The 16,015-nt window shown below is 46.6% G+C and overlaps 2 protein-coding genes across 2 annotated transcripts; one reads left to right on the forward strand and one right to left on the reverse strand.

Annotated features, from left to right (window-relative positions):
* Positions 1–12,760: 12,760 nt before the first annotated feature.
* Positions 12,761–14,463, forward strand: LOC127052241 (histone H4). Its single transcript, XM_050955727.1, has one exon. The coding sequence runs from the start codon at positions 13,246–13,248 to the stop codon at positions 13,555–13,557; it is 312 nt and encodes a 103-aa protein (XP_050811684.1). The 5' UTR covers positions 12,761–13,245; the 3' UTR covers positions 13,558–14,463.
* On the reverse strand, positions 14,394–15,277 carry LOC127052247 (histone H4). Its single transcript, XM_050955740.1, has one exon. It carries the CDS (start codon positions 14,780–14,782, stop codon positions 14,471–14,473), a length of 312 nt encoding a protein of 103 aa, XP_050811697.1. The 5' UTR covers positions 14,783–15,277; the 3' UTR covers positions 14,394–14,470.
* Positions 15,278–16,015: the final 738 nt, after the last annotated feature.

The following is a 16,015-nucleotide window of genomic DNA, read 5'->3' on the forward strand; positions in this document are numbered from 1 at the left end:
TGCAGATTGCTGAGTACCGCTTCTGGGCCTGAGAAATGAGCACTGATGGCTAGGATCACATCATAATGCACAGTTAGAATGACAAGTAGTGGCTGTAGAATTTGCAGATCTGAAAGGCCATATTCCTGGATCAGTTTGCCAAGCTCACCACAGCCCTCCAGTGCAGGAAAACTAGAATGAGAGCTGCACTGTTAGTGGAGATACGAATTGTCATGGATGGAGGGTGAAGTTTCCCTGGGGGAGGCTCCCTCCCTATCTCCCACCTCTTCTGCCCACAGCCCCGCCCACACTCTACCCTTGCTCCACTGCAGGCCTGCCCCGCTCTGCCCCAGGCCCATCCCCGCTAGGTGCCCTCCTCACTTGACCCCACTGCTGCATGCCACATCCCTTCCCCTCCTCCACTACTCACAGGGAGGCGTGAGGAGGGATACTTGGCCTATTGTACCTGCGGCCCATGCGAATGGTGAGCACACTCTGGAAGCTTGAACTGTAGGATTGCTACTGATCAGTGGGAAATCATTTTGGAGTTGCAAAATTCACAGGGGGAGTGGTTATCACTCGAGCATGTAAGGTAAGGTTGCTAGGTGTCTGGCTTTCGACTAGAACACCCAGTTGAAAAGGGATCCTAGTGGCTTCGGTCAGCACCACTGACTAGGCCATTAAAAGTCCAGTTGGCGTGGGCCTGGAAACATGTCCCTTGGCTCCTAGGAAAAGGAACTGCCATGGGAGCTCCAGGAACTGCCCCTACCGTGCTTTGGCCAGGAACTGCTGCCAATGGGAGCTGCAGGAGCGGCACCTGTGAGCAGAGGCAGAATGCAGAGCTGCCTGGCCGCGCCTCTGCCTAAGAGCCAAGGGTCATGTCACTGCCTCTGGGGAGCCGCCTGAGGTAAGCACTGCCTGGAGCCCGCACTCTGCACGCCCTCCCATGCCCCAACCCCCTGCCCCAGCCCTGAGCCCCCTCCTGCACCCAAACTCCCTTCCAGAGCCCGCAGCCTGAACCCCCTCCCACGCTCCAACCCCCAGTCCTGAGCCCCCTCCCATACCCAAACTCCCTCCCAAAACCTGCACCTCGAACCCCCTCCTGTGCCCCAATTCCCTGCCCTAGCCCAGATCCCCCTCCTACATTCTGAACCCCTCATTTCTGTCTCCACCCTAGATCTATAACCCCCACCCTCAGGCCAGAGGATGTACCCCAACCCCCTGCCTTATCCCGGAGCCCTCTCTCATATGCCAAACCCCTCTGCCCCACCCCCCAACTTGAAGGCCCCTCCTGTACCCCAAACCCCTTATCCCTGGCTCCTTCCCTGCACTCCCAGCCAACGCCCTCACCCCCTCCCGCACCTCAACCCCTTGGTCCAGCCTGGTGAAAATACGTGAGTGAGTGAGAGTGGGAGAGAGCAAGCAACAGATGGAGGGGGGATGGAGTGAGTCAGAGTGGAGCCTTGGAGAAGGGGTGAGGCAGTGGGTGGGGCTCATAAAAGGGTGAGAAAGGGATGGGGCAAGGGTGTTCAGATTTGTGGTGGGGTGATCCTGTTGGGATCTGGGAATTGAGTGGGCAGAAAGGACCTCCCCCAGCCTAAGAGGAGGATTCACAAGGTCTAAGATCTCAATTACGTACGAAGGACAACTAAAGATATAACAGGAATGGGAGTGAAGTCACAGGGCTAAACGAAGGGAACCTGATGGGACACCGAGCAAAGAACCTCATACAGCACCCACTGCTCCTTGAAAGTGTCAAGGGAGCCAGTGGACACCGCCCAGAGGAACTCGGCCAGGATGCGTGAGCGGATGGAGGATCGGAAATAGGCCCAACGGTCGCAGGAAACCCCGTCGGCCAACATCTCTCCCCGGTTTTGTAGATGGTCATTTTGACCAGTGCTAGGAGAAGGTTGACAAGGAGGTCCCGTGACTTGGTGGGGCCATGGATAGGGAGTGCATAGGTAAGGAGGTGAGGGGAAAAGTGCAGCCAAAAATGTAACAGGATATCTAAGAGGAGCCAGAATAGAGACTGTAACCAGGTGCACCTGGGTCACCCTCACGCTGCAAAAGGGGCAGGTGTCCGGGACATGGGTGAACCACGCCAAGAACACGCCCATGCTCACGGCTCTGTGAAGGAGCCACCAACTAATATCCCCGGAGGGCTTTGGGACCATGGTGGAATATAGGCTGACCCACCTGGGTTCCTCACTCTCCAGCAGTGGTAGGATGTCTCACCACTTCTGTCATAAACAGATGGTTAAGGATTAATGTCTCTTTTACCTATAAAGGGTTAACTAGCAGTAAACCTGGAACACCTGACCAGAGGACCAATCAGGAGACAAGATACATTCAAATCTCTGTGGAGGGAAGCCTTTGTTTGTGCTTCTTAGGTTTTTTTCTGTGTGTTCTTTCTGGGTTCTGAGAGGGGCCAGACATGTAAGCAGATTCCTCCAATCTTTCTGAAAAAATCTCTTCTGTTCAAATTAGTAAGTACCAGTTAGAAAGGTGGTTTAGTCTTTTTTGTTTGTTTTCTTTATTTGCAAATGTGGATTTTGCTGGAAGGATTGTATTTGAGCTGTGGGGAGGACTCTCCCTAGTGTCTATAAGCTGAAAGACCCTGTAACATTTTCCAACTTGATTTTACAGAGACAATTTTTACTTTTTCTTTCTTTGACTAAAAGCTTTTCTTTTTAAAAGACCTGATTGATTTCTTCCCCCTTGTTAAGGCTCAAGGGAATTGAGTCTAAACTCACCAGGGAGTGGTGGGGGGAAAGGAGGAGGGGGAAGGCAAATTTCCTTTTGTTTTAGATTCATGGAGCTTGAATCTGTCTATCTCTCCAGGATAGCCCAGGGAGGGAAAGCCTGGGAGAGGACACAGTGGGGGAAGGGTTTATTTTCCCTTGTGTTAAGATTCAAGGAATTTGGATCTTGTTTCACCAGTGAGTTGGTGAAGCCTCTCCAGACGACCCAGGGAGGGAAAGTCTAAGAGGGGGATGGGGAGGGGGTAGTCAGTTCCTCCTTGTTTTAAGATCCAGGGGGTCTGGGTCTTGGGGTCCCCTGAGAAGGTTTTGGGGGGACCAGAGTGAACCAGGCACTGCAAGTCCTGGTTGGTGGCAGCCCTATCAGATCTAAGCTAGTAATTAAGCTTAGAGGAATTCATGCTGGTACCCCATCTTTTGAACGCTAAGGTTCAGAGTGGGGGTTCGTACCGTGACAAATTCATGTGGAGACAGGACGTGAAGGGTGTGGAGCATAAGCGTCTACAGCTGTCTCCTTGGCGTGGTCCAGATGTACAGCACACACATCCCTATTTTGGCAGCAACCCATCTCGCCACAGAGTACAGCAATAAAAAGGGATACTTTTATGGTTATGCAAATATTGGTGAATCACTGGGGATATTTCATTAACATCAGTGTGAGTTGGTCAGGGAAGATGCATGATGCTCACATCTTCAGGAAAGCAGGACAGTTCAGAAAGCTAAACGCTGAAACATTCTTTCCTGACAGGCAGATTATCACTGGTAACATTGCTCTGCCAGTAGCGATCCTGGAGGCCTCAGCATACCCCTTGCTCCCCTGCCTCATGAAGCCATACACCGGGCATCTCACCAGCACCAAGGAAAGATTCAACTACCAGCTCAGCAGATGCAGAATGACAGGCAAACGTGCTTTTGGAAGAGTAGAATGCAGTGAGAAAAATATCAGTGATTATAACTGCCTGTTGTGGCCTTCATGATATCTATGAGGCAGAGGGGGGGAAGGGTTGCCTCCAGGGCGGAGGTGAAGAGGCTGTCTGCTGTCTTGGAACAGCCAGACACAAGGGCCATTACAAGAGCTCAACATGGAGCTATGCCTATGCGGATGACGAGACCTTGAAAGAGCACTTTAAGGGTCAGCCACATTAATGTGCTATTGCAGAGTGCATTTAAGCTAGCCCTGAGGTTTTGGGGACTGTTAGGAATTCTATAGTGCTTGGTGTTCATTTATGAATAATACATGGTCTTTTAATGAACCTATAAATTCTATGATGGTTGCTGTACATTAATAATTATTATGCTGCATGTTGCACTGAACCTGTGAGTTCTGTGGTCCTGTAAGATTACACGTAATAGGTGCATGGAGTAGTGCTAAGCATTCTGCAGCATATGATGTGACGTAATAAAGTTGAATTGCCGCCGAAGAGCAAAGCGGCGCTGCCGTGGCTTTTTTTTTTTCCGCTTGGGGAGGCAGAAAACCTGGAGCTGGCCCTGACTTCAGCGACTGCAGAGGGTGGCAAGGCTGTGGTTGTTGGGTCTGTAGGTCAACAAGAATCTGCAGCATTTGTGTTCGCTGTCTGAGAAGTTCCATTATGTCCTGACTACTCCACTCAGCTTGAGTCGGAGGCCTAGAGGATGATGGGGACTGAGGACTGCCCAACACGGGTCTAGTCTCTGCTCCAGATTTACTCCAGTGCTGTGGCTGAGAAGGACTCTTCTTAGCCTTTTTGGCATGCCCTGTGGATGGGGAGCAGTGCTGACTAGTAGATGGTGCCTGGGGGTCGCTATGCACCAACATAGCAGTGCCCAGTGCCAACTCGGAGCGGCATGCCAGAGTCGGGGTCAATGCTGAATAGTCTGGAGCCTAATGACTCTCTCTCTCTTGGTCCAAGGCTTAAACAACTTGCAAATCTCACAGTGATCGCTGAGATGAGTTTCACCCAAACAGTGTAAACAGTCCATGTGCGGATCACTCACTGGCATCGGGCTACTACAAGTGTTGTACGACTTAAAACCCAGGGTGCGGGGCATGCCTCGGCCTGGGCACACCAGCTAAACTAAACCAAAACTAATTGAGTACTAACAACAGGTCACATACACTGAACAAACAAGAGTTCTGAGGACAAGCTACAGCAAAGCTGGAGCAAAGCAGTTGCGAAGCACCTTCACTGGTGGCAAGAAGGAACTGAAGGTGGGGGGAGCATGGAGTGCCCCTTATACTGTGCCATGGAGGCCCCACTCCAGGGGTCACTAGGGGCATTCCCCTATGGGTACTGCTAGGGGAAAAACTTCTGACATCTGTGCACGTGGTGAGCACACATACCTACTGTGGAATACACATGAGCAATCACTTGAAAAAGAACCACCACTTGGCATAGGGGGATTCATCCACTGTTAAATACTATATTTGCTGTCTTCACTCCTCCAATTCATGCAAGCAGCTTATGTGATCTCCTTAAGAAATCTTTGTAATGATGTCAAGCATCTGCTGACATATGTCTCATGCCATGGCTGTTCATTCTCTTGCCAGGTAATAGTTGCATTAATGCACATTCAATACAAGGCATTGCTTTGAGTTGAATCCTTGTCTTGCCACATGTTCCAATGAGGGCCTCAGACAGATATCTGGAACATGGACAGCTGGGACTGGTTTACTTTCATGAGTTGCTGGTTTCATATTATTTCTGCCCAAGATCCCCAGATGTGATAGACAGGGTCTCCTACAATACACTGTGAAACCAGCCATAGAGCATCACAGTTTTTTGTTTAAATAATGGAGATATACCCATCTCCTAGAACTGGAAGGGACTTTGAAAAGTCATTGAGTCCAGCCCCCTGCCTTCACTAGCAGGACCAAGTACTGATTTTGCCCCAGATCCCTAAGTGGCTCCCTCAAGGATTGAACTCCCAACCCTAGGTTGGGCAGACCAATGCTCAAACCACCGAGCTATCCCTCCCCTCAAATAATACATTATTTTATGTCATTATTTCCTGGTTTTCAGAGGGTAAGTATATACATTCACCTAAAGTCTGTAAGGGTACCAGGAAATGCTGGGCAATTTAAATTGTGCTAACGAAGTTTTGTGGTCTAAATTAAGAATATTACAATAGCTGCATTGGACAAAAGCAGGGTGGATAAAAATTGATTTATTTTTAAATGCAATATTGGTTTTAATTTAAATCAGAATTTTTTTATTTTGTTATTTAAATTATAGTAAGGTTTTCTTTTTAAAAATAAACCTGTTTAAAATGAGCAAAAACAAGGAGAAAAGGGATGAGCTCTACTAGTTGCACAAGTTTGATAGGCAGCCTAAGTAACTTAGCAGACTATGCTTATGTCTACACTACGAAATTAGCTCATATTTATAGAAGTTGATTTTTTAGAAATCAATTTTATACAGTCGATTGTGTGTGTCCCCACTTAAGACCATTAAGACCATTAACTTGGCGGAGTGCGTCCACAGTACCGAGGCTAGTGTCGACTTCCAGAGCGTTGCACTGTGGTAGCTATCCCACAATACCCGCAGTCTCTGCCACCCATTGGAATTCTGGGTTGAGATCTCAATGCCTGGTGGGTTAAAAACATTGTCACGAATGGTTCCGGGTACATGCCGTCAGTGCTCCCGCTCCCCCGCCCATGAAAGCAACGGCAAACAATCATTTCTCGCTTTTTTTCCTGGGTTACCCATGCAGATGCCATACAATGGCAAGCATGGAGCCCGCTCAGCTCACTGTCACCATACGTCTGGGTGCTGGCAGACATGGGACTGCATTGCTACACAGCAGCAGCTCATTGCCTTTTGGCAGCTGACGGTGCATTATGATTGGTAGCCATCATTGTTGTCTTCTGGGTGCTCTTTTAGCCGACTTCGGTGAGGTTGGACAGGGGTGCCTGGGCAGACATGAGTGCTCCTGGCAGATCTTTGTGAGGTCTGTCAGGGGCATCTGGACGTAAATGGGAGTGACTCCAGGTTATTCTCTTTTTAAGTTTCCTCTCCTGGACAGGAGCGCCGCCAGCTTTTTTGGTGCTCTAAGCGGCGGGAGGTCCCGCCCCCAAAATGGCGCCCCCGACAGAGGCGGCGGACGGTCTCGCCCCTGAAATACCGCCGATGACCAGATGGCCGCTGTCCCCCAAATGTTAGTGCCCTAGGCAACCGCCTAGGTCATCTAATGGGTTGCACTGGCCCTACTCCTGGAGATTGAGTCATGCCTGCAGTCGTACTGCACCATCTTCTGATGAGTAGCCAGGAGACGATGATGGCTAGCAGTCATACTGCACCGTCTGCTGCCAGCCTAAGATGTATAAGAGAGATGGAGCAGATCAAAACAAGAAAGAGACCAGATTTGTTTTGTATTCATTTGTATTCATTTGCTCCCCCCCCCCCATGAAATCAACAGTCAACAATCATTTCAGTGAGGTCTGTCAGGAGCACCTTGAAAAGTTTAATGGAGATTCAGTCCTATCTGAAATAGTGGGGAGAGGGATAGCTCAGTGGTTTGAGCATTGGCCTGCTAAACCCAGGGTTTTGCGCTCAATCCTTGAGGGGGCCATTCTGTGGGACAGTTGTTTGTGTTTCTCGTTGATGCAAACCCACTCTCTTTGCTGATTTTAATTCCCTGCAAGCCATGTCATCAGTCACCCCTCACTCCATCAGGGCAAAGCAGGCAATCATTTTATGCCTTTTTTCAGTGAAGATGCCATAGCACTGCAGGCATGGAGCCCGCTCAGATCACCGCAGCAATTATGAGCACTGTAAACAGCACACACACTATCCTACAGTATATGCAGAACCAGAACCTGCAAAAGCAAAACCAGGCGAGGAGGCGACGGCAGCGTGGTGATGAGAGTGATGAGGACATGGACACAGACCTCTCTCAAAGTACGGGCCCCAGCAATTTGGACATCATGGTGTTAATGGGGCAGGTTCATGCCATGGAACACCGATTCTGGGCCCGGGAAACAATCACAGACTGGTGGGACCACATAGTGTTGCAGGTGTGGGATGATTCCCAGTGGCTGTGAAACTTTTGCGTGTGTAAGGGCACTTTCATGGAACTTTGTGACTTGCTTTCCCCTGCCCTGAAGAGCTAGAATACCAAGCTGAAAGCAGCCCTCACAGTTCACAAGAGAGTGACGGTAGCCCTGTGGAAGCTTGCAACACCAGAAAGCTACTGGTCAGTCAGGCATCAATTTGGAGTGGGTAAATCTACTGTGGGGGCTGCTGTGATCCAAGTAGCCAAGGCAATCAAAGAGATGCTGATATCAAGAGTAGTGATTCTGGGAAATGTGCAGGTCACAGTGAATGGCTTTGCTGCAATGGGATTCCCTAAACTGTGGTGGGGCGATAGATGGAATCCATATACCTATCTTGGCACTGGAGCACCAAGGCAGTGAGTACATAAACTGAAAGGGATACTTTTTCAATGGTGCTGCAAGCACAGGTGGCTCACAAAGTGTCATGGAGTCCCTGGGTAATGCTCTGGAACTGTTCCCTACGAAGCCAGTCAGGACTCTGGTGAAGTCTCCTCTCTGTGAGCAGACTGTCTTCAGGGCAAGAAGCTCACATGGCTCCCAACTTCCTGGGTCTGACCTGGAGCATTCAGCATCCTCTACCCCTCCGTGTGCTTCCCACAGCGAGTCCACCCAGGCAGGATTCTGGGGAAGCCAGAGGGTCCTTCAACCCCACTTTGCAGTCAGACAAGACTTTTAGGCACCTTACTGTTTTACTAACAGAGGTTTATTAGATAACAGGAATAGAAACTAAAACAGAGCTTGTAGGTACAGAGAACAGGACCCTTCAGCCGGGTCCATTTTGGGAGGGCAGTGAGACAGACAACCCCGTCAGCACTTACTCCCCGTCCCTAGCAAGCTCCAAACTGAAACTCTTTAGCCCCTCCTCTCTGGCCTTTGTCTTTTTTCCCGGGCCAGGTCACCTGATCTCTTTGTTCTTGATCATCTTTAGCTATTCTCTTGCAGGGTGGAAGGGCCCCAGCCATTAGTTGCCAGGAGACAGTGTCGGCCATTTATGCACACTGTCCTTTATCCCACCACCTAGAGACTTAAGAAATGCATAGGGGACACTGAGGCACCCCTACAGTATTCAGAGGAAACATTAAGAACAGTCCCACTTCTTCACACAAGGGATGTTTCACTAACATCAATGTGGGATGGCCAGGAAAGATACATGATGCTCGCATCTTCAGGAACTCTGGTCTGTTTCAAAAGCTGCAGCAAGGGACTTTCTTCCCAGACCAGAAAATAACTGTTGGGGATGTTGAAATGCCTATAGTTATCCTTAGGGACCCAGCCTAGCCCTTAATGCCATGGCTCATGAAGGTGTACACAGGCAGCCTGGATAGTAGTCAGGAGCTGTTCAACTATAGGCTGAGCAAGTGCAGAATGGTGGTAGAATGTGCTTTTGGATGTTTGAAAGTGCGCTGGCACAGTTTACTGACTCAGATAGACCTCAGTGAAACCAATATTCCCATTGTTATTACTGCTTGCTGTTTGCTCCACAATATCTGTGAGAGTAAGGGGGAGACTTTTATGGTGGGTTAGGAGGTTGAGGCAAATTGCCTGGCTGCTGATTACACACAGCCAGACACCAGGGCAGTTAGCAGAGTACAGGAGGGTGCAGTGCACATGAGAGAAGCTTTGAAAACCAGTTTCATGACTGGCCAGGCTATGGTGTGAAAGTTCTGTTTGTTTCTCCTTGAGGAACCCCCCTCCCCACTTGGTTCACTCTACTTCCCTGTAAGCTAACCACCCTCCCCTCCCCTCCCCCTTTTGATCACCACTTGCAGAGACAATAAAGTCGTTGTTGCTTCACATTCATGCATTTTTTATTAATTCATCACACAAATAGGGGGATAACTGCCAAGGTAGCCCAGCAGGGGTGGGGGATGAGGAAAGCACCGGGTGGGGTGGGGGAGGAGGGAAGGACAAGGCCACACTGCACTTTTAAAACTTATTGAATGCCAGCTTTCTATTGTTTGGGCAGTCCTCTGGGGTGGAGTGGTTGGTTGCTGGAGCCCTCCCCCCACCCGCATTCTTGGGCGTCTCGGTGAGGAGAGTGGTTGGTTACACAGGAGCTATATATATATAGCAATTTTTTTCTCAGATTAGAATTCCTTTTGTTCTGATCCTAGTGCGCATATATTTCAATAGGCTTTTATTGTATTGTTACCCCTTTTGAACTAAGTAGTTAGCCAAATTTGGCATATAGTGGGTTGTTCCAGCTGTGAGGCGAGATTGATGATAAAGCCATTGTCTTTGATGCAATCTTCTTTATTTACAAAATTATACATAAAGTCCTGTTTCCCCAATCACAGGAGGAAATCAAATCACAAGAGAGAGTTTGCTGACTTTTCCAAACCTGACTTTTCAGCCAGCACTCTGCTTAAACAGCTTTCTATCTTAGCTTTGTCTCAGGGGCACATTACCAACATTTCTGTCTCACAGCAATCCTAACTGCCTTTCTGGTTGCTTCTCACTCTGTGTCCTGAATGCATCTCACTTCCCTGCTCCCCCCAAACACAGATACACAGTTATCCAAACAATGCTCAGCTAAAGTCTTCTGCCATCATGATTAAAAATCCTGGGTGGACTGGGTGATAGTGGTGAGCTGCTTAACTATCTCTCACCACTATCTGAAAAGAAGGGTGGTAACTCACATCCATAACAAGGTTAAACACAACCTACAACAACTCATCTCTCCTAAGCTTTGTCCATCCTTTCAATGGGGCTGAAAATGAAGACACAACAATGAATCCCAACCAGAAAAAAATGAACTAATTCAACAAATTATATTGATTATGTACTATTAACTATTTAGAGTGTCAGGATGTTTTCACAAAAACAACAAGGAGTCCGGTGGCACCTTAAAGACTAACAGATTTAAGACTTCACATAACTAAGCCAAATTAATTTTTTTCTCAGCCACATCTTTTTGGATTTTTTTTTCTTTCAATCAATGTAAAGAGGCCTTTTTTCAATGAGGCCCTGAGGAACCCTATTGTTTCTGTCGAATTTGCTGAGTGATATATACATACTGTGCCCATTTTGTTCTAATTGAGAATTCATTTATGTTACAGTAGTATTACATAATAACAAGTGAAGAGACACAATTTTGAGTCTATAACATTATACAGTACAATAAAACAAATACATTCTTAAATTCATTCTCTATTGTTGCCCTAATTAGACTGTATACATAAAGAAAATATGTATATGTTTTACAAGCAAAGCTAGTTTGCTCCTATATTGACCTATGAATCAGTCACACTTTTTGTTGCTCTTCTGTTATCAGAAATTTAAAGAAAATATTTTCATTTATTTTGAGATTAAGTTAAAGTTGAGAGTATTAATCTTCTATAAAATGTTACAAAATATTTAAGAATATATTTTCTTCATCAATTTTATTGTCTATGGCCTTAATATTTTAAACAGCCTTGCAGTGCCTAGTAAAAAGCAACTATGATCATGTATTAATCATAAAAAAATGAAGAAACTTTTTAGTTGTTAAAAGATTAGTTAGTGAACATGAGAACACTATATGGGAAAGATGACATTTTTTCTACTAAACAATATGTTGACCAAATGTATGAAAATTGCACAAAGTATGAAAAATGAACATTCTTATGGCACCAAATTAAATTCTGTTTTGGAAGAGACAGAAAAAAAAACACAACAGTCTCACTAGTTCTACTCCTGATCTGAAATTGATTCTTTCTCCTTTGGCCTTGAATTAAAAACTTCTCTTATTTCAGTTTCCTCTCTGTTAGATGGGACAGTCCTGTTTGTCTACTGATCTCACAAGCCATTTTGCCAAAATAAATATGTAAAAGTTTGCAACCATCTAAAAAGTACTTTATATGTGTGAAATGTTGTTAATATGGTTATGCACTATCATACTTCTATGCATTATATGAATCTAAGGTGACCGACCTGATATGTACCTAACAGTGAAATATTATCTCTGTCCAGCATACCTATGTACAGATGTTTAGATTGAAAGTTTGTGTGTTGAGCCAGGGAAGGAATTGTGAATAATGGTCTAATTTAAATGTTGCTGATACCCAGGGATTACAAAATAAACACTCCTGTTTCACTTGGTAAGTGTTCAGTCAAGAGCTAACTCTGGAACTATCCTTTTGATTATTAAGTATTATTAATTATTATTATTTCTAGTAACATGAGTCTTGAGCCAACATGCAGCGACTTCCTCCTTCACTCTTCCTCTCACCTCTCCCCGCCTACTCCCCCAGCACTGACACCTGCCATTTCTTCAATGCACCTAGCACGTTCTCTGGGTCTGGTTCCTGTGAAATCAAAAACTTGTTTGTCCATGCATCTGAAGAAAAGGTATTTTACTCATGAAAGCTTATGCCCAAATAAATCGGTTAGTCTTTTAGATGCCACCGGACTCGTTTTTTTTGGATACAGGCTAACACAGCTACCCCCTCTGATATTTTGTCTGTGATAGAAAATGATAATCTGAATGACGGTAAAAATATTGGTGTTCTGTTGTCCTGTCAATAAGTACAGACACTCAACCTTTACTACTGTATTATATTTGTTTCAGGTTTCAGAGCAGCAGCCCTGTTAGCCTGTATCCACAAAAAGGAGTTGTTTCAGCCCATCGATTAAAAACAAACACACACAAAAAACTGGGAGACAGCTGCAAACCACTGAAAGACTTGCCAGAAAGCGACAGGAACGGAGGCAGCCTAATCTCTCGCGTCTTCTACTGTATAAGGAGGGATGTTCAAGGCTCAAAACAAATTTGTGGTTTCTCAAGCGATCGCGTTTGCAGCGATTCACAGCCATACTCATAATGTCACAAATAAACAACCAACGCAGAAACGTCAATCAGAGTGAAATGAAGGCAGAAGAGCAGCACCAAGCCCCGTGGCCTCTCTGCCGCATTGTCTGGCTCGCAGAGCAGCCCCCCACCCGCCTCACGCTCTTACTCAAAACTGTAGAAAATGGCGACGAACGGTAGAGACGGGCCAAGGAGAGAAGTGATGTGTCAGGAAATCTGATTGGTCAGATTTTGCCGCAGCCCCCAAATCCTTGAAACTCAGAGAAGCGCATTTCCAACCCCAAAACAGCCGCAGACGCGCGCCCCTCGCTCGGCAGACGCACCAGAAGGGCAGCGAGAGGAGCCGGAACGGACTTCGAAAGCGGCTGCTGTTTTAAGCAAGGGACACGGGAGACTCCACTACAATCCCCGGAGGTAGGGCTTGATAATGAGTCTCCGCATCCCAACTGTGTGCGCGGCGCGGTTATAGGAATCCGGGGACAGGGGCTCCGTCTTTATTTTCCTAGAAAGCCTTGGGGAGCGTAACTCCCGCAGGGAACAGACACCTGGGGTGGGGGAGGGGGAGAGAGGCGGGCTAAGCCCCCCCCTTTCTTTTCAGTTCTCAATCAGGTCGCCACGCAGACAATATACCGAGACTTCATGTCTCGTTTTGGGAGTGGGTCAGTTGTGTGTGATTTGATTTCGCCATGTCTGGTCGCGGTAAGGGTGGCAAAGGCTTGGGGAAGGGGGGTGCTAAGCGCCATCGTAAAGTGCTTCGGGATAACATCCAAGGTATTACCAAGCCAGCGATTCGTCGCTTGGCTCGACGCGGGGGAGTGAAGCGTATTTCGGGGTTGATCTACGAAGAGACCCGGGGAGTGCTGAAGGTGTTCTTGGAGAACGTGATCCGCGATGCTGTCACTTACACTGAACATGCCAAGCGAAAGACTGTAACGGCTATGGATGTGGTTTATGCCCTGAAGCGCCAGGGTCGTACTCTCTATGGTTTTGGCGGCTAAGCGGGTCATTAAAGTCAACAGAATAACCCAAAGGCTCTTTTAAGAGCCACCCACGCTTTCATAATAAGAGCTGTGATTCCAGAGTTCTAATGCTGTGATGTGAAAACTTAGTATAGAAAACTACACTTACAGATTTACACTAAATATGTTTGGATGTAAGCGACAAATTAGTGCTTTGGTTAAAGTAGCATGTGTTTTTCAGCAGTAAAATTAGTGGTGGCTTCCTTGAATGATAGTATTTGTTAGAGGGGAAAAAAATGATAAAACTTTCAGTGAAAATCAGTGGCTACCTTTCGATTGTAGGTATTAATTTCTGCATTAAGCGAGCATTTACTTGGAGCTAGTATACCTAGAGACAACTTTTGTGCCTTCAGATACAGCGTATTTGTCTTATCTCCCCTGGCGATGCGTCTCCGGCAGTGTGCTAAAAAATGTCCATTTACAAAAGAGTTCATCATTCATTTGGCCTTGGAAAAGATACCATTTTCTTAAGCTCTTTTCAGACCTATTTACTTTTTATGAGAGCTATATGTATTAATCGATTTTCTTTATTAAGTTGCAAAAAAGTAACAATGTAGCGGGTTATTGGGCTTAAAAACCCAAATTTCGCTAATATTGTCCTTTGCAGTGTTAAACATATTGACAAGGTTTTGTAAAAAAAAATTTGAATGTACAAGCATTTTTACACTATTTTGAATTCCTAGTTTATCCGTACCGTAGATATCTTCGCATTTAAAACAGGAATAGTGGGTATAAGAGCCTTAAGACTTAAAAAAAAAAAAACCCTTCAGATTCCTCAAGTTAATTTTAAGAGCTGTCACTCATATTGTGAAAATAATTCAACTCTTATTATGAAAGTGTGGGTGGCTCTTAAAAGAGCCTTTGGGTTATCCTGTTGACTTTAATGACCCGCTTAGCCGCCAAAACCATAGAGAGTACGACCCTGGCGCTTCAGGGCATAAACCACATCCATAGCCGTTACAGTCTTTCGCTTGGCATGTTCAGTGTAAGTGACAGCATCGCGGATCACGTTCTCCAAGAACACCTTCAGCACTCCCCGGGTCTCTTCGTAGATCAACCCCGAAATACGCTTCACTCCCCCGCGTCGAGCCAAGCGACGAATCGCTGGCTTGGTAATACCTTGGATGTTATCCCGAAGCACTTTACGATGGCGCTTAGCACCCCCCTTCCCCAAGCCTTTGCCACCCTTACCGCGACCAGACATGGCGAAATCAAATCACACACAACTGACCCACTCCCAAAACGAGACATGAAGTCTCGGTATATTGTCTGCGTGGCGACCTGATTGAGAACTGAAAAGAAAGGGGGGGGCTTAGCCCGCCTCTCTCCCCCTCCCCCACCCCAGGTGTCTGTTCCCTGCGGGAGTTACGCTCCCCAAGGCTTTCTAGGAAAATAAAGACGGAGCCCCTGTCCCCGGATTCCTATAACCGCGCCGCGCACACAGTTGGGATGCAGAGACTCATTATCAAGCCCTACCTCCGGGGATTGTAGTGGAGTCTCCCGTGTCCCTTGCTTAAAACAGCAGCCGCTTTCGAAGTCCGTTGCGGCTCCTCTCGCTGCCCTTCTGGTGCGTCTGCCGAGCGAGGGGCGCGCGTCTGCGGCTGTTTTGGGGTTGGAAATGCGCCTCTCTGAGTTTCAAGGATTTGGGGGCTGCGGCAAAATCTGACCAATCAGATTTCCTGACACATCACTTCTCTCCTTGGCCCGTCTCTACCGTTCGTCGCCATTTTCTACAGTTTGAGTAATAAGAGCGTGAGGCGGGTGGGGGGCTGCTCTGCGAGCCAGACAATGCGGCAGAGAGGCCACGGGGCGTGGTGCTGCTCTTCTGCCTTCATTTCACTCTGATTGACGTTTCTGCGTTGGTTGTTTTTGTAAATAAATACAGATTTTCCCGTAAGTATAAGATTATAAGCGTTGCTATGAATGATCACTCGCAAATTCGACTATTCGGAGAACTAAACTCCATCTCCGTTCCAGCGAGGATGAGAAACCAAAGCTCTAAATTGAAAGTGGAAACAATTTTCCCACTTTTGGTTGGAAGGGGCAATGACTCCAGGTTCTGATATGATATGCAAATTACGTCTTTAGTCATCTTCATGGTTACAGTATAAGAATTATTTACAAACCTTTAGACTATTGAGAAACTTGGGTGAAAATAATTAAATTGTGAAAGAAAGAGCTAAGAAATATATCAGCCATGTCTAATTTGGCCTCTGCTGCCATCTACTGGCTGTTTCAATTAATTAGTTTAAATGGTTGAGATTTTTAATGAGTCATCTTTCTGTTTTCACTTCCAATATTTTATCGTTGTCAATAGGATTACCTATGTGTTGAATACTGAATTGTTTTTCCCATCGAGAGAAAGAGAGAAGAAGGATATAGAAACTCAATGTATGATTTGTTTGAAATATATTAAATATGACAATATGGCTATAGA

This window comes from Gopherus flavomarginatus, chromosome 1 (genome assembly GCF_025201925.1).
Source record: "Gopherus flavomarginatus isolate rGopFla2 chromosome 1, rGopFla2.mat.asm, whole genome shotgun sequence".
Lineage (NCBI taxonomy): Eukaryota > Metazoa > Chordata > Testudines > Testudinidae > Gopherus > Gopherus flavomarginatus.